The 27,180-nt window shown below is 43.2% G+C and overlaps 1 protein-coding gene across 1 annotated transcript in view; it reads left to right on the forward strand.

The window, feature by feature from the left end:
* Positions 1 to 5,255, forward strand: part of SLC25A36 (solute carrier family 25 member 36) — a 48,697-nt gene extending 43,442 nt beyond the window's left edge. Inside the window, exons 6-7 of the mRNA XM_077290851.1 lie at positions 1,191 to 1,480; positions 3,774 to 5,255. Of these exons, the coding sequence (XP_077146966.1) occupies positions 1,191 to 1,480; positions 3,774 to 3,967 (484 nt within the window). The 3' untranslated portion in view covers positions 3,968 to 5,255. The remainder of the gene's footprint in view (positions 1 to 1,190; positions 1,481 to 3,773) is intronic.
* The last annotated feature ends 21,925 nt before the right edge of the window (positions 5,256 to 27,180 follow it).

Raw genomic sequence — 27,180 nt, forward strand, 5'->3', positions numbered from 1 at the left:
TACATGAGCATCTGTGATTACAAAGTAAGCAACGTGAGACTTCAGGAATCTTCACTTTGAAATGAAACCACCTCATAACAAACTCTTCTGTAAAATAAAAATAAACCACTGCCATGTTTTCCAAGGGGCTGACAAATGTTTGCAGGGACATCTGATTCACCTGGATCTTTCCTAATCAGAAGCTAAAATTATGCTCAGGACTAAGCCCATATACATGTGTTCAGCTACAATTTACACTCACTGGCCACTTTATTAGGTACACCTGTCCAACTTCTTGTTAACACTTAATTTCTAATCAGCCAAACACATGGCGGCAACTCAGTGCATTTAGGCATGTAGACATGGTCAAGACAATCTCCTGCAGTTCAAACCGAGCATCAGTATGGGGAAGAAAGGTGATTTGAGTGCCTTTGAACATGGCATGGTTGTTGGTGCCAGAAGGGCTGGTCTGAGTATTTCAGAAACTGCTGATCTACTGGGATTTTCACGCACAACCATCTCTAGGGTTTACAGAGAATGGTCCGAAAAAGAAAAAAAATCCAGTGAGCGGCAGTTCTGTGGGTGGAAATGCCTTGTTGAGGTCAGAGGAGAATGGGCAGACTGGTTCGAGCTGATAGAAAGGCAACAGTGACTCAAATCGCCACCCGTTACAACCAAGGTAGGCCTAAGAGCATCTCTGAACGCACAGTACGTCGAACTTTGAGGCAGATGGGCTACAGCAGCAGAAGACCACACCGGGTACCACTCCTTTCAGCTAAGAACAGGAAACTGAGGCTACAATTTGTACAAGCTCATCGAAATTGGACAGTAGAAGATTGGAAAAACGTTGCTTGGTCTGATGAGTCTCGATTTCTGCTGCGACATTCGGATGATAGGGTCAGAATTTGGCGTAAACAACATGAAAGCATGGATCCATCCTGCCTTGTATGGAGCATCTTTGGGATGTGCAGCCGACAAATCTGCGGCAACTGTGTGATGCCATCATGTCAATATGGACCAAAATCTCTGAGGAATGCTTCCAGCACCTTGTTGAAACTATGCCACGAAGAATTGAGGCAGTTCTGAAGGCAAAAGAAGTCCAACCCGTTACTAGCATGGTGTACCTAATAAAGTGGCCGGTGAGTGTACGTTGTCACAATTCCATTTTACTCAATTATGTTTTTTGTTTACTTTTTTCCTTCCCCCTCCAGAAACCGAGGTGAAAGACGGATGAGTGCTCTGGAGTGCATCCGCAAAGTGTACAAGGCAGATGGTGTGAAGGGTTTTTACAGGGGCATGTCAGCCTCCTATGCCGGAATCTCTGAAACTGTTATCCATTTTGTTATTTACGAAAGTATTAAGCGCAAACTGCTGGAACATAAAATTGCATCAACCATTGATGACAATGAGGAGTCTGCGAAAGAAGCTTCTGACTTTGCTGGACTCATGTTGGCAGCCGCTACTTCTAAGACTTGTGCCACCTCAATAGCATACCCCCATGGTGAGTGCTATGTAATGAATACTACACTTCCCCCCCCCCCCCCCCCCCCCTTTTCCTTCACTTGCAGCTGTTTGGGCTTCAGTGCAGTTTCTCATGTGACTGCTGCCTCCTTGTGGCCATCTCAGTCTTTAACCCCCCCCCCCGATCAGATAGTGTCCTTTAAAATTTGCAAGTTGGTTTCCCTGCTCTCATGTACAGTGCCTAAAAGTAGTATTCAACCCCCTGCAGATTTAGCAGGTTTAATAAGATGCAAATAAGTTAGAGCCTTCAAACAAGAGCAGGATTTATTAACAGATGCATAAATCTTACAAACCAAAAAGTTTTGTTGCTCAGTTACATTTTTATAAATTTTAAACATAAAAGTGTGGGTCAATTATTATTCAACCCCTAGGTTTAATATTTTGTGGAATAACCTTGTTTGCAATTACAGCTAATAATCGTCTTTTTTATAAGACCTGATCAGGCCGGCACAGGTCTCTGGAGTTATCTTGGCCCACTCCTCCATGCAGATCGTCTCCAAGTTATCTAGGTTCTTTGGGTGTCTCATGTGGACTTTAATCTTGAGCTCCTTCCACAAGTTTTCAATTGGGTTAAGGTCAGGAGACTGACTAGGCCACTGCAACACCTTGATTTTTTTGCCTCTTGAACCAGGCCTTGGTTTTCTTGGCTGTGTGCCTTGGGTCGTTGTCTTGTTGGAAGATGAAATGACGACCCATCTTAAGATCCTTGATGGAGGAGCGGAGGTTCTTGGCCAAAATCTCCAGTTAGGCTGTGCTATCCATCTTCCCATGGATGCGGACCAGATGGCCAGGCCCCTTGGCTGAGAAACAGCCCCACAGCATGATGCTGCCACCACCATGCTTGACTGTAGGGATGGTATTCTTGGGGTCGTATGCAGTGCCATCCAGTCTCCAAACGTCACGTGTGTGGTTGGCACCAAAGATCTCGATCTTGGTCTCATCAGGCCAGAGAACCTTGAACCAGTCAGTCTCAGTCCTCCAAGTGATCATGAGCAAACTGTAGACGAGCCTTGACATGACGCTTTGAAAGTAAAGGTACCTTACGGGCTCGTCTGGAACAGAGACCATTGCGGTGGAGTACGTTACTTATGGTATTGACTGAAACCAATGTCCCCACTGCCATGAGATCTTCCCGGAGCTCCTTCCTTGTTGTCCTTGGGTTAACCTTGACTCTTCGGACAAGCCTGACCTCTGCACGGGAGGAAGCTTTCAAAGGCTGTCCAGGCCGTGGAAGGCTAACAGTAGTTCCATAAGCCTTCCACTTCCGGATGATGCTCCCAACAGTGGAGACAGGTAGGCCCAACTCCTTGGAAAGGGTTTTGTACCCCTTGCCAGCCTTGTGACCCTCCACAATCTTGTCTCTGATGGCCTTGGAATGCTCCTTTGTCTTTCCCATGTTGACCATGTATGAGTGCTGTTCACAAGTTTGGGGAGGGTCTTAAATAGTCAGAAAAGGCTGGAAAAAGAGCTAATTAATCCAAACATGTGAAGCTCATTGTTCTTTGTGCCTGAACTACTTCTTAATACTTTAGGGGAACCAAACAGAATTCTGGTGGGTTGAGGGGTTGAATAATAAATGACCCTCTGAAACAACTTTTCACAATTAAAAAAAAAAATAAATAAACAAAAATAACATTCTTTTTTTGCTGCAGTGCATTTCACACTTCCAGGCTGATCTACAGTCCAAATGTCACAATGCCAAGTTAATTCCAAATGTGTCAGGCTATGTTCACACAGTGCAGATTATTTGCGGTTTTTTAGCGTTTTTGCGCTATAAAAACGCTATAAAACCGCAAATAATCTGCATACATTAAGCATCCTATCATTTTTAATGAAATCCGCAATTTCTGTGCACATGATGTGCGTTTTTCCGCATGAAAAACGCATTGCGGTAAAAAACCGGACATGCTCATTAATTTTGCGGTTTTTTTCGCGGTTTTCCCACTGTCTAATGCATTGGGAAATGTTTGGGAAAAACCGCGTCAAAAACGCGCTAAAAAAACGCATGCGGTTTTCATGCAGAAAACCGGCAGAAATGTCAGGATTTTCACAGGAATTTTCTGCATCAATTCCTGAACGTGTGTATGGGGCCTCAACCTGCTAAATCTGCAGGGGGTTGAATACTACTTGTAGGCACTGTATATGGCTAATAAAGCTACCCCTTGCATAATTTCTGCCATTAGCATTAGGCCTGGTTATGTTCTCTTGCTCAGTTCACTGTTAAAATAAAATAGTAATTTTTTTTTATATTATTTTTTTTTCCCCAATTTCAGAGGTTGTACGGACAAGACTACGTGAAGAGGGGACAAAGTACCGCGCTTTCTTCCAGACGCTGTCTTTGGTTGTGAAAGAGGAAGGCTATGGCTCTCTGTACCGTGGTCTCACTACTCACCTGGTTAGACAGATCCCGAACACAGCGATAATGATGTGCACCTACGAAGTGGTCGTCTACCTGCTGAATGGATAACCAGGAATGTCTTGTCTGTGAAGATGGGAGACCAAAGGAGTGAAAGTGGACCAGAGGGCACCTACTGAAGTAATGATGGTGACAACAAGCAAAGACTGACACCATCATGGAATGTATCATGGCTGCTGCTGGAAGTGCTCATGTCGCCTTCATTGTGTGGTCTTTGGCCACTCGTGCAATTTAATACATGGGGTATTGTCGGGGAAACGTCATATTTCAGGATTGCGACTTCCCCTTTAACTGGTGCATTGCACTTGGCTTTTCTAAGTCTGACATTGATGAGATTAGCGTTTCATCCTTCTTTTTGGTTTACAGTATACAAATGTAACTCCAGTATATGCCATCCATATCTCGTGTCTTTCTACCTGCTGTATATCTGGTTTTCCCCATCAAATGGGAAAGTATGAACTGGGCCTGACGTATAAATAAGGATTCCTTATTTGAGATGTAATCTGCATCACATCTTGAAATTCTGTTTTGTTGGATTTTATCTATTTTTTGCTGATGTTTGTGCATCAGCTGAACATGTGCACTTTTTATCCCATGACCAAAGCCAGGCCATCTTGGTTCTCATGTCATTTCATCAGTCGGCCTCTGTAGCACTAACCACATCATTCACCATCTTTACTACCCTATAAACGTCACTCTCGGCACTCACTAATATCTCAACTGTGAATAAAATATATGAAGTCTTGAGGCGCTGCCGCTTTATCCACTTTTCTTTTAGTCTAATTTTTTAAAATGGTATTGCACCTCTTACTAATTCACGCAATTTTTTTTTTTTTTTTTTTTTTTTTCATAGCCATCAAACTTTGGTGTCTTGTCATTGCATTGAAATCCCCCACCTCACGTTCAGAGGCTTCAATTATTTCATACATGGCATTAGTCTACTCTCAGTCTCTCGTTAATCATTCAATAGAGCGGTTGCCCCTTACATTTCTGTATAACCAAACTGACCAGGTAAACTATATAAAGTTTCCTCTTACTATGGAAATGTTTGTATATTTCATATAACTTGACTTGCAGTACTCTGATTTCTGGTTCACTTTTATTTTTGTAATATCCAATCTTGTCCATGAGGGTTATAATTGAATTATGTACCTAATACTGGCCACCTTCCATTTCCAGATCATGACTGTCCAGTCGGTGGCTGCACTACAAAAGCGCAAGTTACAGAAGTGTAATCGAACGCTTGGGTATTAAAGTATTTATTGAACGTTCCTTCTAATCCTGATTATATACATTGAAGAGTTGTCTCCATTCAGAAATAAAATTATAAATATCTTGATTTTGGTTTTCAATGGTTTTTTTTTTACCTTTTCCTTCTTTCAGATAGTGTTATAGCTGTAAAGTTTATGCCAGTCCCTGGGCAAGCTGGGGGCACTTGCCATCGGACAAGTGTCACTTGCCTCACTTAAGGCCCCACTTACTTGCTTCTCCCTGTTCCTGCGCAGCTCCAGTTTTTTGTGTCACTTGACTGACATCTCAGGACAGAGGGCGCAATGACATCACTACTGTGCACCCTCTGCTGAGTCCGGGCCTGTCAGGAGGTTTGAACACTTCATTTTTATTTTATTTTTATTTTTTTTTGGTATGGAGTATTATGTGGCACATTATATGGTGTCCATTCCGTATGAAGCAATATATGGGGCTTGTACTGTATGGAGGAGTTAAATAAACTTTTGAATCCCTCCCCCAGGACACTTGCTGCAAGGATTTGACTTTTTTTTTTTTTTTTTTTTTTTCCTGAGCTGTTGTAGAATTTACAATAGCTATCACTCGTGTAATGTAATGAGTGACATCTTTGGCATTATACTATACCTACAGTACAGACCAAGTTTGGACACACCACCTCATTTAAACATTTTTCTGTATTTTCATGACAATGAAAATTGTACATTCACACTGAAGGCATCAAAACTATGAATTAACAAATGTGGAATTATATACTTAATTTCAGTTGTTTCACACTTTTTTATGTCTTATATTCTAGGTTCTTCAAATTAGCCACCTTTTGCTTTGACTGCTTTGCACACTCTTGGCATTGTCTTGATGAGCTTCAAGAGGTAGTCACTGGGAATGGTTTTCACTTCACAGATGTGCCCTGTCAGGTTTAATAAGTGAGATATCTTGCCATATAAATGGGTTTAGAACCATCAGTTGTGTTGTGCAGAAGTCTGGTGGATACACAGCTGATAGTCCTACTGAATAGACTGTTAGAATTTGTATTATGGCAAGAAAAACAAGTGGCCATCATTACTTTAAGAAATGAAGCTGTCAGTCCGAAAAATTGGGAAAACTTTGAAAGTGTCCCCAAGTGCAGTTGCAAAAATCATCAAGCGCTACAAAGAAACTGGCTCACATGAGGACCGCCCCAGGAAAGGAAGACCAAGAGTCACCTCTGCTTCTGAGGATAAATTTATCCAAGTCACGAGCCTCAGAAATCGCAGGTTAACAGCAGCTCAGATTAGAGACCAGGTCAATGCCACACAGGGTTCTAGCAGCAGACACATCTCTACAACAACTGTTAAGAGGAGACTTTGTGCAGCAGGTCTTCATGGTAAAATAGCTGCTAGGAAACCACTGCTAAGGACAGGCAACAAGCAGAAGAGACTTGTTTGTGCTAAAGAACACAAGGAATGGACATTAGACCAGTGGAGATTTGTGCTTTGGTCTGAGTCCAAATTTGAGATCTTTGGTTCCAACCACCGTGTCTTTGTGCAATGCAGAAAAGGTGAACGGATGGACTCTACATGCCTGGTTCCCACCGTGAAGCATGGAGGTGTGGGGGTGCTTTGCTGGTGACACTGTTGGTGATGTATTCAAAATTGAAGGCATACTGAACCAGCATGGCTACCACAGCATCTTGCAGTAGCATGCTATTCCATCGGTTTGCATTTAGTTGGACCATTTATTTTTCAACAGGACAATGACCCCAAACACATCTCCAGGCTGTGTAAGGGCTATTTGACCAAGAAGAAGAGTGATGGGGTGCTACGCCAGAAGACCTGGCCTCCACAGTCACTAGACCTGAACCCAATCGAGATGGTTTGGGGTGAGCTGGACCTCAGTGAAGGCAAAAGGGCCAACAAGGGCTAAGCATCTCTGGGAACTCCTTCAAGATTGTAGGAAGACCATTCCCGGTGACTACCTCTTGAAGCTCATCAAGAGAATGCCAAGAGTGTGCAAAGCAGTCACCAAAGCAAAAGGTGACTACTTTGAAGAACCTAGAATATAAGACATATTTTCAGTTTCACACTTTTTTTTTTAAGTATATAATTCCACATGTGTTAATTCATAGTGTTGATGCCTTCAGTGTGAATGTAAAATTTTTATAGTCCTTTAAAATACACAAAAATCTTTAAATGAGGTGGGTCCAAACTTTTGGTCTGTACTGTGTGTATGTATGGCCACATACATGTGTATATATTGCATAGTCTCCTTATGTATATTGCCGTCCCTTACATATTGGATTTTATAGAGCCCTGTTTTTTATTACATACCATCCTGTCTTGTTAGCTGTATAATACAATGATGGCGGATGGAGCATGGGAAAACTTCTTTTTTAAAGGAGGAGCTGACGGACTGGACATCTGGTTACCGGCTCCTCCATCAGTAGTCATTTTACATCTAACAAGTGAGGGGACTATGTAATAAAAGAGGGTGATGTGAATAACAAGAATACACTATGTAAGAGACAGCACTGTCCATAACAGCAGAGGAATCTATATAATAAGGGATGGCACCATATAGAACTAGAGAGGATGGTATGTAATAAGGGATGGTGTTATACATAAAAAAAAAAAGAGGAAACTATGTAACGAAGGATGGTGTTATACATAAGTGAGTACACTATATACTAAGGGACTGTTAGACATAATCGATGATGATAACATCTTCCTCCACTTCCCCCAGTTCCTAAATCCATTATAAATCCCTCTTCCTCCCATCCCAATCTCCCACACCCCTCATTGTCCTCCCCCCACATCCCATTATTGCCCTCTCCTCCACCCCCATGATTGCCCTCTTCACCACCTCCATCATTGCTTTCGCCCAACCACCCCATTATTGCCCATTCCACCACCTCCATCATTGCCTACCCCCACTACCCCATCATTGTCCTTTCCACTGCCACATCAATGCCTTCTCCCCCACCACCCCATCATTACCCATTCCACCACCTTCATCATTTCCTCCTCCCCCACCATTGTCCTTTCCACCATCATCATTGTCTTCTCCCCCACCACCCCCATCATCATTGTCTTTTCCCCACCACCCCATCATTGCCCATTACACCGCCTCCATCATTTCCTCCTCCCACCACCCCCATTATTGCCCATTCCCCACCTCCATCATTTGCTCCTCTCCCACCACCCCATCATTGCTTTCTCCCCCATCATTGCCCTGTCAACCCATTCATTCCCTTCCGCCCCATCATTGCCCTCCACCTGTAAGAGGGTGGTGCTGTTGCATACTGAGAAATTCCTTCTCGCTGCAGCCTAGAGAAAAATTTGGCGCGAAGGTGTCTGGCGCTAGCAGTCTCGCCGTAGATCTCTTCCAGAAACTTCACTAGCTCCGTCAGGGTACTACGGGTGAGTTCTGGTTGTAGGCAGACTTTTCTACGGGCTTCTCCCTCTAGGGCAGTTAAAGTGATTTCCAATTCAAGGTCTGGGCTGATGTTATAAATCTTCAGGGTGCTTTGCAGCCAGAACACCCAGTCGGACAGTGGCATATTACTGCCGTCAAACTTTGGTAGCACAGTAAATATGGTGCCCATAGGGAGTGTCCTTGCAGGGGTTCCACCAATGCCCACAGCATCTCCATTAACATCATTCCCGCTGTTGCTGTCTGCTGCCTCCATCTTGGTGACAGTACCCTGCTCGCAGCGCTACTTGAAGCAATGGCCGGGGGACCACCACGGTGCAGGAAGACTATCGTACACAAGATGAGGTGCAAACAACAAAGGGTAAATTTATTGGAAGGCAAGGAATGAAGTGGATGAGGAAGATGCAAACGGGTATGCAATGGCAAAAGATAATTTACAATAGTTATATTCTTTAGCCTGTCCGTCAAATAGCACGGTGCTCCAACTGTTACAGATTCAATATATGCCACACAAGCAAATGCAAACAAACAAATAATTATGCTACTCTACGTAAAACCTCCCTGGCCTTTACTAAGCAGGCTCCCGTGTACTGACTATTGAAGCCTACTCTAGGCCCTAACGTGCACAAAACAGGAACAAACTCACGGTGATGTTGGGGACTCAGATCCAGTCCTGGGAGGGCCCCCTACAGTCTACTACGGTGGTGCGCACGGCTTTCTGCCAGCTCCGTGAAACGTGGTCTTCTCCTTCTGGGTCCTGGAGATGCTTCTGAAAACTGTAAATCCCTTTCTCGTTGTCTTCGTAGCTTCTCAAACTCGCATAGGACAGCCACTCTCGCTGCACCTGGAAAAGTCTGTCAAATTTCACAAGTCCACTCTGTTACAGGCTGTGGGTTCTCTCGCAGCAAAATAGCACAAAGTTCTCTCTGCAGCAGCTCCAGCTCACACACTGTTCAGGCTCCATCCCCACCCTCTGCACAGTCCAGTTCATTCACACAGTCTATTGCAGGGGAGAAGCAGAACATTCCATTATGCCAGACAAGGGGGTGCAGTCTCTTAAAGTGACCGTGTTCCTTACTATCCATAACAGCACCACCCTCTTACACACACACACAGACACACACGGCACCATTCACCTCTCTGCACACACACACAGCACCATTCACATCTCTGCATACGTATACAGACACACAGCACCATTCACCTCTGCACACGGTATCCTGAAGACGCACCATCACCGGTAGCTTCATGTCTCGCACAGCTGCGGCGCTGAATGATGATGTAATTCTGCCGCTGCTGTGTGAGACAGGAAGCAGGACGGATCCCTGCCCGCCGCACATGAGGGCAATCTGGCCAGGGGCCCCCTGGAGCCTCGGGGCCGGATAAACTGGCCAGATTGCCCTCATTAATAGCCGCCCTGCAGGCCCCCGGAGCCTCCGGGCCCTGGTGCAGCCGCACCGGTTGAACCAGCGGTATGTCCGCCCATGATAGCAATGCTCCCACAATGCTGTACCTTACACCTGCGACTGCAGAAAGTGAAAGCCCCATGGTCAGAGTAAGTAAAAAAAAAAAAAAAAGTGGAAAAAAGTTGTAAAAATATGTTTTTTTAAATCACAAGATAATAATAAATGCTAGTTTTTGCAATAAAAAGCATCTTTAGTGTGTGACAACAGACAAACATAAAAACCCAATATAAATCTGGTATCCCTGTAATCGCACCAACCCAAAGAATAAAGTCATCTAATCCCTTATACCACATGAGGAACGGTGTAAAATAAAAATAAAACCAATTCTTCAACTGCTATTGATTTGTTAATTCTGCCTCCCAAAGATCGCAATAAGACTCGGCACACATTTATCCTGCACTCTATGCTGAGCGCTTACACTGGGGTTTCCATGTAAATCTATGAAATGTGTGATTCAGACAGAACTCCCAGCGGAAGACTCCCTATAATGAGGCAGACAGAGGCACTGTGGATGCTGTCTGGCCTATGATCCGGCGGTGTACGTGTTTTTAGGTATGCATAAAAATGCAGTCGGCCACAGTTTTGTGCACTTCTGAAAAGGACACCACTGAACAAAGACCAACCAGGGTAACTCTGCGGCCTCATGATAGTGAATGGATCCCTCGAGGGTTTCATCTGAATCACGTCACTCGAAAATTTAGATGGAAACCCCAATGTAAGTGCTCAGCGTAGAATGCAGAATAAATTCAAATGTTATGTAAAATGTTCCCAATAAAAGCTTTAACTCAAGCCACAAAAAAAAGTCCCCACTCAGGTCTGTCATATTGGAAATATTGGGGACTTCAATGTAACTGATAGTACAAAGACTCTGGAAAAGTGAAATGGCTCCTCACCATCCAAGAGAAGTTAAGCAAATTTTATACTCCGAAATCCAAATGCCCCCCTCCCTTCTGAGCCCCAGTGTGCCTAAACCACAAACAGCATCTACGTTTGGCATTTCAGTAGCGGTAAGAGCTTGACTAATTTACAGGTCTCCGGAAGCATGATCTGAGTATAAGGTACTAATAAATATAAGGTACTGGTCACTACCGCGTACAGGTCACTACAATGGCAGTTTGCAATTTTCACTCAGCAACATCCACTGCTGCTTGTTTCTGGAAAACATCCATTGAGTCAAAATCGTCACTACACATGTAGATAAATTCCTAAAGGGGTATAATTTCCAAAATGGGGTCACTTGAGAGAGGGATTCTGGTCTTCTAGCACTTAGGGGCCCTGTATATAGAGTCTTCAAACTATTGTAGGAAAATCTGCACCAGGAGGCAAATAGTGCTTTGTCCTTCCAGAGTCTCGCCATGTGGCTAAGTAGTACTGTACAGCCACATATGGGGTATTGCCATGTTTAGTAGAATGTGGGCCAAATTTTGGTGCCATTTTTACCCACTTGTGTGGAAATGTAAAATCTGGGGCTAAAACAAAATAATTTTGGTGGTAAAAATGTAATCATTATTTCTTCACTGCACAATAGTATAAAATTCTGTGACACACCTGTGGTATCAATATGATTACTGCACCCCATATGTGAATTCATTGAAAGGTGTAGTTTGTAAAATGGGGTCACTTATGGGGGTTCTCCTGTGCTGGCACCTCAGAGGCTCTCCCAGTGGGTCATGGCACCCGCAAACCATAATAGTAAAATTTGCACTATAATATGGTGCTGCTTGCCTTCTGAGCTTTGCACTGTGCCTGAAAAGTATTTCCCGATTACATGTAGGATATTGGCACACTCGGGAAAAATGGAGCTCAGTTTGTTTTAAAAATTTCTTCTATTAAAAACTTGGGGCTAAAACTACATTTTAGTGTTAAAAATGAAATTTCTTCACAGCTAAATGGTATAAAATTCTGTGAGGCGCATGTGTCAATATGATCACTGCATCCCTAGATAAATTCATTGGGGTGGAGTTGGTAAAATGAGTTCACATATGGGGGTTTCTGTTGTCCTGGCACCTCAGGACTCTACCAATGTCACATGGCACCCTCAAACGATTCCAGCAAAATCTCCAATATTAAGCTTCTTCCCTTCTGAGCTTTGCACTGTGCCTCAAAAGTAGTTTTCCCCCACATATGGGATGTCGGAGTACTGAGTAGAAATTGCACAACAAATTGTACTATGAAATTTCTCTTATTACCCTTACAAAAATGCAACATTTGGGGCTAAAAAACATTGTGAAAATGTAATTTTTTTTTTATTTTCACGGCTCAAATTCCTAAACTTCTGTGAAGCACCTGGGGGTTCAAGTTGCTCACCACACATACATTCCTTGAGAGGTCTAGTTTCCAAAATTGGTCACTTGTGGGGGATTTCAAGGCATGGCAACCGCTAATGATTCCAGCAAACTTTGCATTCAAAACATCAAATGACGCTCCTTCCCTTCCAACCCCTGCTGTGCGCCCAAACAGTAGTTTTCTCCCCATGTGGGGTATCAGCGTACTAAGGATAAATTGCTCAATAAATTGCATGGTGCAGTTTCTCCTGTTACCCTTATGGAAATGCTAAATTTGGGGCTAAAATACATTTTTTGTGGGGAAAGCTTCATTTTTTCATGTTCACGTCTCAACATTATAAACTTCTGTGAAGCACCTGGGGGTTCAAAGTACTCACCACACACCTAATACATTCCTTGAGGGGTCTAGTTTCAAAAAATGGTGTCACTTGTGCGAGGGGGGTTTCCAATGTTCAGGCACATCAGAGGCTCTCCAAATGGGACATGACATCTACTATTGACTCTTAAGAAATTTTGCGTTCAAAAAGTCAAATGGCGCTCTTTTGAGCTCTGCCATACTCCCAAACAGTGGTTTTTCTCCACATATGGGTTATCGGCATGCTCAGGAGAAATTGCATAACCAAGTTTGGGGTAAATTTTTTCCACAATCCAAAAATTCCTGTGAAGCAACTGAAGGGTTAATAAACTTCTTGAATGTGGTTTTGAGCACCTTGAGGGGTCCAATTTTTAGATTGTTGTCACTTTTGGGTATTTTCTGTCATATTGACCCTCAAAGTCACTTTATATGTGATGTGGGCCCTAAAAAAATTATTTTGTAAATTTTGTTGGAAAAATGAGAAATCGCTGGTCAACTTTTAACTCTTATAACAACCAAAAATTATGTTTCCAAAATTGTGCTGATGTAAGGTAGACATGTGGGAAATGTTATTCATTAACTATTTAGTGTGACATAATTCTTTGATTTAAGGGCACACAAATTAGAAAATTGCAAAATTTTCAAAATTTTTGCCAAATTTCCATTTTTTTCATAAATAAGCGCAAGTCTTATCGAAGAAATTTTACCAGTGACATAAAGTACAATATGTCACGAAAAAACAATCAGTGGGACACATTGAAGCGTTCCGGAGCTATAACCTCATAAAGTGACAGTGGTCAGGATTGTAAAAATTGGCCTGGTCAATCCTGACAGCAGGCACTAGATAAATCATACCTTTGCAAAATAAAGGTTTTTAAAAAAAAAAAAAAAATGAATATTTAATGTATATTACGTATTTTATCTATTTTATAACAATGTTAAGAGAACATGTTTAAAGAGGTTGTCCACTACTGGGTGTAACGAAGCCAATGAGCGACTTTGGCTGCGCTCTAATAGAGTTGTAAAGGCTGCAGCTGACGAGCAACTGCTCATTGGCTGCGGCTTACACGTGACATAAGAAGTCATGTCACTGTCTGGGAACAGTGACACTCACCTCATTGGAAAGGAGTTGCAGCAGGAGGTGGGCATACATTTTTTTTTATTGTAATTGGGGTCTTTGCATTGATTCAGCTGGCATTGTTCAGCAGTGAACAACCCCTCTAATCAGGACATTCAACCTCTGAATGTGAACAAAGGAAGATTCAGTTTATTGACATCAACCTAAGATGTTGACATTGAGGAATATTGCATGATGCAATTAATAAAATGTATTTACAACAAAGTATAGAAGATAAGAGAATACATGAAATACGTGTAGTCCTCCCTATGGCCACTGGATGGCAGTGTTGTTGCTCACTGGATGCTCGGAGCTGCTGAGATTGAGCATGTACTGTTCTTATATGCAGCAGTAAGGCTCGGATCTCACATAATAATGCTTGTATGTGTCCTCTACATTCTGCATTTTTTGCACTCCCTGTTAATGTCACCGTTTTTTACATTTGAGCAATTATCTAATTTTCTAATTTTTTCCAACACCCGGAAGTATAAATTACCTTCTAGTATGTAGGTGCTAAAAGTGCGCACACACGCACGTGACTGTGGAGCTGTGACTGGCATGGGAAAAACGAAACTGGTTTGTGTGAAAGAAATCAATCCTGACTTTTGGTCGCCCAGGAGTGATGGTTGAATTGTTACAATTGTCATAAGCAGGGGTGTAACTAAAATAGGTGCAGGGGTTACAATCGCACCTGGGCCCTGAAGCCTAGAGGGGATAAAAGGTCGCTTTCAGCCATATGCAAAAGACCATTAATATTAAAGACCTGCAATAATTGAGGGCCCCGTTGGAGCTTTTGCATTGAGGTCCACAGGCTTCAAGTTACGCCACTGGCCATAAGGTAAATTATAACATTCACCGCACTCTCTCTAGATAAGTGTCAAAATTGTATCAGTTTATTAACCTGAATTGAATTGGGAGCGTAAATTACTACCCCATAGGACCCGCAACTCTAATGTGGGTGAGTTGCCCCCAGTCCCCTGTTTTGTCCTATTCTGCCCCCTAGTATTATTATCTTCTTATTTTCATTTTATTTGTATTATTTTTTTCTCCTCCCCCGGATATCCTGCATCTGTACTATAGTCCTTTTTTTGCATTATAAAACAACATCTAGGCACAGTTACCAGTACCCACTAGCATTGTTGCGGCCACTGCATTATCCCCAGGCTACTATATGCCCCGATTAGGTCATCCACTCTGTTACACAGCGCTCTGATCTTAGCTATCAGCAGCGCTTAGTTACAAGGTTGCCATAACAAGCACTAGACATGCGCACTGAGGCCCCACACAGTAGCGCTATGTCACTTCCGGTTTGCGCCGTCCACTTCCGGTACGGCGGTGATTTAACCAATACACGCCGTCCCAGCCACAAACCTACCTACCTATACACCAGTACATTACTGAAAGGTAACCTGGACAATTTATTTGGGCACTATTCTTATATTCTCCACTGGCTAACCCTTGTTCACTGTTTTCTGCAGAATCTGTGCTGCAGCACTGGGACTTATCCCTTCTCACATACTATCCTTTATTGGAATAAGGTAAAATAGCTGCGCCATTGCCTTATGATGTTGTGATTTATAATACCATGCTACACTGATGTAATGCAATGTTTGTATATGTTCATTATGATTTATCCTTTTCTCCATTATCCTTACTATTGGTACTCACTCTACCATCCCTACTTGCAGGATACATGAGACCCTCTCCACCCTACTCAGATTCTCAATCCCTGACTCTTCACCTCCTCGGACATCCTCTTATGTCCTTATTGGTGGACATGTTTTTGTTTTCCTATTCCTTATCTAGGATATCTTGTTTATGGATATTGTACCATTTCGTTTATGTTATTTATTTTATGTGTTTATGTATTTTTTTCACAGCGATAACGTGATAAAGGCTCAGGTCGAGCCGAAACGTTGCTAATCGCATATGCTGTAATATTCTGTTACGCTCCCAATTCAATTCAGGTTAATAAACTGATACAATTTTGACACTTATCTAGAGAGAGTGCGGTGAATGTTATAATTTACTATATCAGGGCCTCTGGTCCATTACACCAGCACCTCGCCTCATTGGGCTGAGTGCACGCCAAATAACCTTCTCCTATACTATTGTATTGGCAGTTGCACCGGCCATTCCTATTACATCTTTGCAACGTTCCCATGTCTACCGACACTTTTGCATTTGATGTGGCCACAAGCTCAGATATACTGTCCCATGTGACAGGATCTAGCGAATTTCTCAGGACCCCAGTACATGAACTGAGGACCAGGGATTTTGAAAAAGAAAGGCGTAGGCTAATTTCCTATGACCTTCATTGCACAACCCTAGCTGAATATTATAGGTAAAACAAAATACCCAGGGGTCTAAGGTGCAATTTGCATCCCACTTTATTCTCGGATAATCCGGAATACTGTGAAAAATATAAGAGGATTCTCAACAAGTGCTCTTTAGACATCATTATACTAACAATAGAGTTCCTTCAGAAAGCAATAACGGAGACCAAACAGAATATTCAGAATATAGAGACACAGCTTTCATCCACTCTCTCCTCAACTGAGTGGTCCACTTTGAAAACAAAGACAGAGAAAACCTTGGCTGAACACTAGAGGGTCCTACAGGAACGCAAAAGAGCCAAATTCCAACGTGACACCAAAGATTACGCTAGCAACAGGGTCTACAAATGGACCGACTCCTCTACCTCCACCTGGCGCCAATCACGCTATCCACGCAGAGATGGATACTACAGTTCCGGCAGCGACTCTTCGACCAATTCCAGCCGTCGACGTTTTTTATCCAAGGGACGGAGAGGAGGACATCACGAAGGAGACCCACAAGGAGAGCAAAGCGAAAGAATGACAACAAGATCACAGGTGAGACCACGAACCTAGTAATCATTATATCCGACCATCTTCTTTCCCCCACAGAATTCTCAGTACTTCAGAAGGGGCTCTCGTTTTCCCCTACACCTAATTGGGACGCTCTGCAATTGAAAAAAGATTTGGAGAACTTCTACCGGACGATTAGATTAAAGACTCATTTTTGCCTTAATACGGACATTTCACGTACCCCGGTACCCACAAGGGGAGATGACACACCACCAGCGTTGTCAATCACCACCCTTGGACTCCGTAATCGAAGTAATTTTTGCCCTCCTAGGACCTACCACGCAGCTGAAACATTTATTTCTTTAGTGGATAAAGAGGTGGATTCTCTTATACACCAACAACGTCTTGGTCTATTCCCTCTGCACTCTAATCTTTCTACCACTGAGAAACAGGCTCTGTCCTCTCTTCACACCAATAAATCAATTATAGTGAAGCCAGCTGACAAGGGGGGAGCAATTGTAGTAATGAATCGTACACAATACATCGGTGAAATCAATCGCCAACTAGCAGATACCAACACCTACAGTATCATACCTAGGGATCCGGTGGCGGCCATTAGTCGCAAAATTAAAAATGTAATCGACACATATCTGATCCAACACACTATCGATCAGAAAACAGCGACTTTCCTGACTAACCCCCATCCGATAACACCTGTATTTTACGTGTTACCGAAGATTCATAAATCACTACTAAATCCCCCAGGTCGCCCAATTGTGGCCTCAACAGACTCTGTCCTATCTCCTCTATCTGTCTTTCTGGAGAGAATCTTGACACCCATGGTTAAAACCACCCAATCCTTTCTCCTAGACACCGGTCATTTTCTAAACATTATCAAACAGCTGGGAACAGTACCACCCAACAGTACCCTGGTTACGCTTGATGTCAATAGCCTTTACGGCAATTCAACACACGAAAGGCATTGAGGCCACTAAACACCTGCTGTACCAATCTACAATTCCAGAAGATGCTATTCAATTCTGTCTAGACCTACTCACCCTAGTGTTGTATGAGAACTACTTTTTATTCGAGGACACCTTCTACATCCAGAAGTGCGGGACCGCGATGGGTTCGAATGTTGCGCCAGCTTACGCAAATGCATTCATGAACCATTTCGAGATAACCCATGTGTTTACCAACGAACTCTTTTTACAACATGCGTTATGTTATCACCGCTACATTGATGACATTTTTCTTATCTGGACGGGTACCTCAGACACATTATTATCCTTTCATTCTTACCTGAATTCCATCCTCCCAGAGCTCCAATTTACCATCCATTACAACACCGACTCAGTACCCTTTTTAGACACCACAGTCGTGAAGGATACCAGTGGAGGTCTCTCCACGGATATGTATTGTAAACCCACCGACTGCAACAGCCTCCGACATTACACTAGCTGTCACCCGCGTTCACTGAAAAACAGCCTGCCTCGTTCCCAACTCAACAGAGTAGCCCGCATTGTCTCTGATCCTGTCAAACTCAACGATAGACTGGACACCATGTCATCTAAATTTCAAGAACGATGCTATCCCTCTAAACTTCTCGCCGTTGAGAAAGCACGCATTTTGTCACCTCCATCTCCTCGGCCCCCGAGCAATACAAGTGAAAGGATCCCGTTTGTACATGTGTTTCACCCGTTGGTTCCCAAAATCCATTCAATCATTAGGAGACACTGGCCACTTTTAGCCAAAGCATATCCTGACATACCTCCTTTCAAAGAACCAGCCCTGATGGGCAATAAAAGACCCCCCATGATTAGGGATCAACTTGTGAGAGCAGACATTGGCAGCAAGCGGCCTAACACAACACAGAGACTACTGGGCACCCAACGCAATGGCACCTTCCCGTGCCTTAATTGTGCAGCCTGTTCGAATGTCATCAAGTCCAGTACCATAACCCACCCTAGAACTGGCAAATCCTATCCAGTACGTGGCTTCTACACATGTGATTCGAATTTTGTCGTATATTTAATCAAATGTCCATGTGTGGTCCCCTCTACGTAGGGGAGACCACACAACACATAAAAGACAGAATCTCTAGCCACAAATCTACTATCAGATGCGGCAAAAACTGGCTGCCTATACCAGATCATTTTACCAAATTTAGACATACAGTGGCACAGCTAAAATTCCAGGTAATTGAACAGGTCCCCCGCCCTAGGAGAGGGGGAGACCATGTTAAACTTCTCAGAGCATGTGAAACCTTCTGGATATACAAACTCGACACTCTGGCCCCCAGAGGGCTTAATAGGGATATTGATTGGTTAATATGAGCCTTGCTAAACAACTTAATGATTGTATTCTCTTTTTCAGACTCGCTAAATTACTACCCCATAGGACCCGCAACTCTAATGTGGGTGAGTTGCCCCCAGTCCCCTGTTTTGTCCTATTCTGCCCCCTAGTATTATTATCTTCTTATTTTCATTTTATTTTTATTATTTTTTTTTCTCCTCCCCCGGATATCCTGCATCTGTACTATAGTCCTTTTTTGCATTATAAAACAACATCTAGGCACAGTTACCAGTACCCACTAGCATTGTTGCGGCCACTGCATTATCCCCAGGCTACTATATGCCCCGATTAGGTCATCCACTCTGTTACACAGCGCTCTGATCTTAGCTATCAGCAGCGCTTAGTTACAAGGTTGCCATAACAAGCACTAGACATGCGCACTGAGGCCCCACACAGTAGCGCTATGTCACTTCCGGTTTGCGCCGTCCACTTCCGGTACGGCGGTGATTTAACCAATACACGCCGTCCCAGCCACAAACCTACCTACCTATACACCAGTACATTACTGAAAGGTAACCTGGACAATTTATTTGGGCACTATTCTTATATTCTCCACTGGCTAACCCTTGTTCACTGTTTTCTGCAGAATCTGTGCTGCAGCACTGGGACTTATCCCTTCTCACATACTATCCTTTATTGGAATAAGGTAAAATAGCTGCGCCATTGCCTTATGATGTTGTGATTTATAATACCATGCTACCCTGATGTAATGCAATGTTTGTATATGTTCATTATGATTTATCCTTTTCTCCATTATCCTTACTATTGGTACTCACTCTACCATCCCTACTTGCAGGATACACGAGACCCTCTCCACCCTACTCAGATTCTCAATCCCTGACTCTTCACCTCCTCGGACATCCTCTTATGTCCTTATTGGTGGACATGTTTTTGTTTTCCTATTCCTTATCTAGGATATCTTGTTTATGGATATTGTACCATTTCGTTTATGTTATTTATTTTATGTGTTTATGTATTTTTTTCACAGCGATAACGTGATAAAGGCTCAGGTCGAGCCGAAACGTTGCTAATCGCATATGCTGTAATATTCTGTTACGCTCCCAATTCAATTCAGGTTAATAAACTGATACAATTTTGACACTTATCTAGAGAGAGTGCGGTGAATGTTATAATTTACTATATCAGGGCCTCTGGTCCATTACACCAGCACCTCGCCTCATTGGGCTGAGTGCACGCCAAATAACCTTCTCCTATACTGGCCATAAGGTTACATGTAACTTTGTTTCCCATACGGAATCATGGCTTTGCAGCAAACCAAGAGTTTGTCTTGCCATAAACTAAATCTAACCACATTGCTGGAGGCACATTTATAGCACACTTAAAGATCTTTTTGAATGTTTGGGAACAACTTTCTCTTTTAGGATCTAGTTTCTTCCTGCAAGTCTGGAAGCAATACATAAAAAATATTCATAATCAACGAACGCTCCAACATCCTGAGATACCATCACTTAAAGGGAACCTGCTGATTCATGCTGACCGAACCACAAAATGGATTTTCCATTGAAATCAATACGATGAGTATTCAAAGCATATTAGAAGAGGTTTTTGATGTTTATTTTGGTGCTGATCTTCTTCAAAATCCTTATGGAAAAGCCCTGTTTGCATCTCTCTGTACAGATTTTGGGGGTGATTCCTGATATTTTTTCGACTGTAAGAGCAGTGGATGGCACTCTGGTCCTGGTGCCAGATAAAAAGTTCTCAGAATTGTAAATGGGAGATGATACGGGTGCTTCTCACAAAATTAGGATATCATCAAAAAGTTAATATATTTCAGTTCTTCAATGCAAAAAGTGAAACTCATATATTATATAGAGTCATTACAGAGTGATCTATTTTAAGTGTTTATTTATGTTAATGTTGATGATTATGGCTTACAGCCAATGAAAACCCAAAAGTCATTATCTCAGTAAATTAGAATACTTTATAACACAAGGTTGAAAAATGATTTTAAAATCTGAAATGTTGTCCTACTGAAATGTATGTTCAGTAAATGCACTCAATACTTTATCAGGGCTCCTTTTGATCAATTACCGCATCAATAGGGCATCGCATGGAGGCGATCAGCCTGTGGCACTGCTGAGGTGTTATGGAAGCCCAGGTTGCTTTGATAGCAGCCTTCAGCTCGTCTGCATTGTTGGGTCTGGTGTCTCATCTTCCTCTTGACAATACACTATAGATTCCTTATGGGGTTAAGGTCAGGTGAGTTTGTTGGCCAATCAAGCACAGTGATACTGTTGTTTTTAAACCAGGTATTGGTACTTTTGGCAGTGTGGACAGGGGCCAGGTTCTGCTGGAGAATGAAATTTTCATCTCCAAAAAGCTTGTCAGCAGAGGGAAGCATGAAGTGCACTAAAATTTCCTGGTAGACGGCTGCGTCAGCAGCAGATGACATGGCTCCCCAAACCATCATTGATTGTGGAAACCTCACACTAGACCACAACCAGCTTGGATTGTGTGACTATCCACTCTTCCTCCAGACTCTGAGAGATCTTGATTTCCAGATGAAATACAAAATTTACTTTCATCTGAAAAGACTCTGGACCACTGATCAGCAGTGCAGTTCTTTTCTTCTTGGCCCAGGTAAGATGCTTCTGGTGTTGTTTATTGGTCATGAGTGGCTTGAAACAAGGAATGTGTCACTTATAGCCCATGTCCTGGATATGTCTGTGTGTGGTGGCTCTTGAAGCAATGACTCCAGCAGCAGTCCACTCCTTGTGAATCTCCCCCAAATTTGTGAATGACCTTTTCTTAACAATCCTTTCAAGGCTGCGGTTATCCCGGTTGCTTGTGAGCCTTTTTCGTTCCACTCAACTTTCCATTGTTATACTTGGATACAGCACTCTGTGAACAGCCAGCTTCTTTAGCAATTACCTTTTGTGGCTTACCATCCTTGAGGAGTGTGTCACTGACTGCCTTCTGGACATCTGTCAAGTCAGCAGTCTTCCCCATGATTGTGGAGCCTACTGAAACAGACTAATATACCTTTTTAAATGCTTAGGAAGTCTTTGTAGGTGTTTTTTGTTCATTATTCTAACTTACTGAGATACTGACTTTTGGGTTTTCATTGGCTGTAAGCCATAATCATCAACATAAACAGAAAGAAACACATGAAATAGATCACTCTGTCTGTAATGACTCTATATAATATATGAGTTTCACTTTTTGTATTGAAGAACTGAAATAAATTAACTTTTTGATGATATTCTAATTTTATGAGAAGCACCTGTAGGTAGGGGCTCTGATTTTGCATTGGGGCCCAGAAGACAGGGAATAGTAGCATTGTCACTCTGGAAGTCTGACCATTGACACAAGATAACCGGAGCAAAACGATTATTCACCTAAGGCCTCTTACAGACATACATGTTTTTCAAGTACTCAAAAAAATGATACTGGCTTCATCAGTGTTTTGAATCCTTGTCATCACTGTTTTTCATGTATAAATAAATAAATGACAGAGCTTCTCCTATCTTTGGCAGTTTTAAACATGGCCAGCACACGGACTACACACTGATACCATTCATGTGCTGTCATATAGACTTGAATTGGCACTTGCATCTGTGCTGACATTAAAAAATGGACATGTCTCTGTGATTTTTGCATTGACGCACGGACTGTGAAAAAACAATCATATGAATAGCAGCATAGATTTCTATCCTTGACACATATGGATAGAACAAGTTTGTGAAACATAGACATCTGAATGAGGCCTAACAGATATCTCCCCTGACTTTGTTTTTCAAATAATTTTTATTGAAAGTTTTTTTAATAACTCTGGGGAGGGAGGGAAATGGGGAGGAGAAGGGGGGAAGATAGGGAAGGGAAGGGTAGGGAATGAAGGAAAGGAGGGATGAAAGGAAATATCCCTATGGAAATAGGGGAGAGACAAGCAATCATACATTTCTGTAGATATATACATAGTTAACTGTTGCACATTATTACAGCACCTGAAAATCAAAAGTATTAATCATACAAATACTTTGAGTAATATATGTAACATGTGAGAGCTTGTCGTGTCTGGGAACACCTATGGGTGACCCTGAGACTCTGTGGAGGGAAAGTTTGGTACAATTTAAACAGTAGCAAGTGGTATAAGATTTTACTATTTGCTTCAATACTGTCCGCTGCACTTTGTAGTCTGGAATAAGAAGACCCCGTGGGAATTGTACTAAATCAGCAACCCGTTTATCAAGTAGAATATAAGTCTGATGAGGATGAAGAGAAGAGTTTATGTGAGGTCGATGGGGGTAGTATTCCGTTTTTTTCCAAAAAGACAATTCCTTCCTCTGGTGAAGAGATAACTATTAGTTTCATTGCATATTTTATTTGTATGGTGGAAGTCTGGGTCCAGTGATGGGGTATTCCTGCGCGTAGGAGTTCTCGAGTTGTGTATTGGAATGATTTCCTTTTTTGAATTGTGGCCTTGGGCAAGTCTGTGAACAGAGTTATTTTGTCGTATGGAGATGCGAGGATTTTTGAATTTCTAGTCAGAGCGAGAAGATCATTCCTCACCCACCCAAGGTAAAAGGACACAATAACGTCTCTTGCTATATTTGGAGGGAGAGAGAGTGGTCTGGGAATTCTAAAAGCCCTCTCAACCAAGTTCTTTACTTTGATATTAGGGTACCGTCACACAGTGGCATTTTCATCGCTACGACGGCACGATTCGTGACATTCTAGCGATATCGTTACGATCTCGCAGTGTCTGACACGCTACTGCGATCAGGGACCCTGCTGAGAATCGTACGTCGTAGCAGATCGTTTGAAACTTTCTTTCGTCGCTGGATCTCCCGCTGTCATCGCTGGATCGTTGTGTGTGACAGCGGTCCAGCGATGCGTTCGCTGGTAACCAGGGTAAACATCGGGTTACTAAGCGCAGGGCCGCGCTTAGTAACCCGATGTTTACCGTGGTTACCAGCGTAAAAGTAAAAAAAAAAAAACCGTACATACTCACCATCTGATGTCCATCAGGTCCCTTGCCGTCCGCTTCCCGCTCTGACTGTCTGCCGGCCGGAAAGTGAGAGCAGATCACAGCGGTGACGTCACCGCTGCGCTCTGCTCTCACTGTACGGCGGCAGACAGTCAGAGCGGGAAGCGGACTGCGAGGGACCTGACGGACATCAGATGGTGAGTATGTACGGTTTGTTTGTTTTTCTTTTACGCTGGTAACCGACGGTAAACATCGGGTTACTAAGCGCGGCCCTGCGCTTAGTAACCCGATGTTTACCCTGGTTACCAGCGAACCTAGGCATCGTTGGTCGCTGGAGAGCAGTCTGTGTGACAGCTCCCCAGCGACCATACAACGACTTACCAATGATCACGGCCAGGTCGTATCGCTGGTCGTGATCGTTGGTAAATCGTTATGTGAGACGGTACCCTTAGGTAACAGATTAGATATCATTGAAGAGATATAATCTTTTAATTGAGATGGTTGGACCGATTCCGGAATTCCTCTAATTTTTAGGCTATTCTTTCTTTTAAAATCTTCGTAATTAGCTAAGCCGTCCTTAAAAGAGCGAATATCTTTTTTTAATCTTTTCTAGGGAGTCTGAGATCAGAGAATAATTTTTGACATTTTTTGAAGGTGTAGCTGTTGAATTTTTGATTGTCTTGTTGTGTGTTTTTGAGAAGGGTATCGAAGTGTTAGGAGCCTAAGGGTACGTGTCCACCTTCAGGATGGCCGGCGGTTTGGACGGAGTGGCAAACCCGCGCCGCCCTAAGCTCCGCCCCCTTCTGTGACGCAATGATGCCGGATGTGTTCATTGCACATATCCGGAATCATCGCACCCCACACATAGGGCCCTGTGTCTTACCTTGCGGCGGCGCCGCAAGGTAAACGGACATGCTGCGATCTTAAAAGACGCACCGCATGTCCGGAATCGCAGGGCCGCCGGATGCGTGTTACCACGCATAGTGGAGACGGGATTTCATAAAATCCCCTCCACTATGCCGTAACATCTGGACGCTGCGTGTTTGATGCTGCGGCTCTGTGCAGCGTCAAACACGCAGCGTTTCCTGAACGTGGAAACATACCCTTAATAGAATTCGGTTTGAGAATTTTAAGAATATGTGATAGAGTGTCTATGAGTAGTTTTTTGATAAAGGACTCAGAGGCCTTTGTTTCATCTGTTTGTTGGGAGTCAGAAATCTTTGTATTAGTCCGAGATAAAACTGTCAAATCAACATCAGAATCTAATCCCATTCCTGAAATCTCCACCGATGTTAGAAAGGCTTTACAAATTTTGATTATAAATTCTTCAGATGGAGAATCTTCAGAGGCGGGAATATTGTCCACTAAAGGTAGGTTGGAGGGGCGTATCTCAGAATCGTGAGAATTTGCTTCAAATTAGAGTTGTCTGTATTTAAGGAGTATGAAAAATGTTCTGGGAGATCGGGCTCACTGGGATCACTAGAATCTTCTGAATAGGAATGGAGAGATGAGGTATCAGAAGAATCTCCTTCATAGAGATCTCTCCTTCACCTCCCACATACAATCTCTTGCCCGCTCGTGCCGCTTACACCTAAAGAACATCTCTAGAATCCGCCCTTTTCTCACCATGGAGACAACAAAAACTCTCACTGTCGCCCTAATCCACTCCCGCCTGGACTACTGCAATGCTCTATTAATTGGCCTCCCCCTCACGCGACTTTCCCCTCTCAAGTCTATCCTTAATGCAGCAGCCAGGGTCGTCCATCTGGCTAATCGTTACTCGGACGTGTCCGCTCTTCACCAGTTGTTACACTGGCTGCCCATTCATTACAGGATACAATTCAAAGTACTTGTTCTCACCCACAAAGCTCTCCACAGTGCAGCACCCCCTTACATCTCCTCCCTCATTTCTGTCTATCGGCCTAGCCGACCACTGCGCTCTGCAAACGACTTTCGACTAACCTCTGCACTAATCCGTACCTCCCACTCCCGACTCCAAGACTTCTCCCGTGCTGCGCCAATCCTCTGGAATGCTCTACCCCAAGATATTAGGACCATCCACAACTTGCATAGTTTTAGGCGCTCGCTCAAAACACATTTGTTCAGAGTGGCCTATCACGTTCCCTAATCAAACTCATTTTATGTTTGTGTGTGTGTAGCCCATTCACTATCTCCATCTACCCCCGCACCCCCTGAAGATGGCTGGACCATCATTGTAAATACATCATTGTAAATACACACCTGTACTTTGTATCTCCCCCACCTCGCTGTAGATTGTAAGCTCTCACGAGCAGGGTTGTCTTATTTTGTCTTATTTTGCTTTATTACTGTATTGTTAACGTTGTTACCCATGACTGTTGTGTTTGAAACTGTTAAACTGTAAAGCGCTGCGGAATATGTTGGCGCTATATAAAAAAAGATTATTATTATTATTATAGAGAGAGTCCCTCCTCCCAAGAGAGGAAGATTCTGCCACGTCAGTAAAGTCTTCCAAGTGGACACTCTTTAGTTCCTCATGCGAGCCAAAAAAGGCGTCTGATTCAGAATTTGAGACATGGAGGGAATCATTGGTGTTTGACCCATTAGGGCAAGGGGAACTATCAAGAGATATTACCGCATTTTTGTCAGCAATCTCGCTGGTCTCTGCAGAAGGACCCATGGTGTCAATCAGCTGTGTTTCTTCAGCAGTGTCATCTATGGAGACATTACATAATCCTTTTTTGTCATACTTCTCAGCAGTGGCATTTACTGAGACATCATATAGACCCCTTTCGTTATTTGGCTCTAGTTTAGAGCATGATATCCAGCTGCTATAGCTTTCAAATAAATCTCTTGCATCCATTAAGCTGCTATCTGGTGGCACTGGATAGTCCTTATCCCCCTACATATGCCCCAAAGTTTTTAGGCTTTTATAAGGGGGTTTAGGGGTGGCACAGCTCTTTTGAAATTAATGGGGCTGCTGTATACCGTGGTGGTGTTGGAGCAGGATTGAACTCACAGCATCAGAGACATGTTGAATGGCAGCGCAGCCCTCATCCTCCTTCCTCTTCAGCGTGGGTGTCACAGGCTGGAGTGATTCTTTCCCCGGTCCCCGGCAGTATAGCAAGGCTCCGGGGAGACTCGCCTCTGTCAGAGTCCGCAATGATTCTCCTTGTCTTTTCAGCAGCGGCGCCATCTTCATTTCCTGCTTCGTCGTTGCAGCGATTTCACCGCGTCTGACCTCCTTTCTGGCAACTGGCAGAGAGGATGTCGGA

This window comes from Ranitomeya variabilis, chromosome 2 (genome assembly GCF_051348905.1).
Source record: "Ranitomeya variabilis isolate aRanVar5 chromosome 2, aRanVar5.hap1, whole genome shotgun sequence".
NCBI lineage: Eukaryota > Metazoa > Chordata > Amphibia > Anura > Dendrobatidae > Ranitomeya > Ranitomeya variabilis.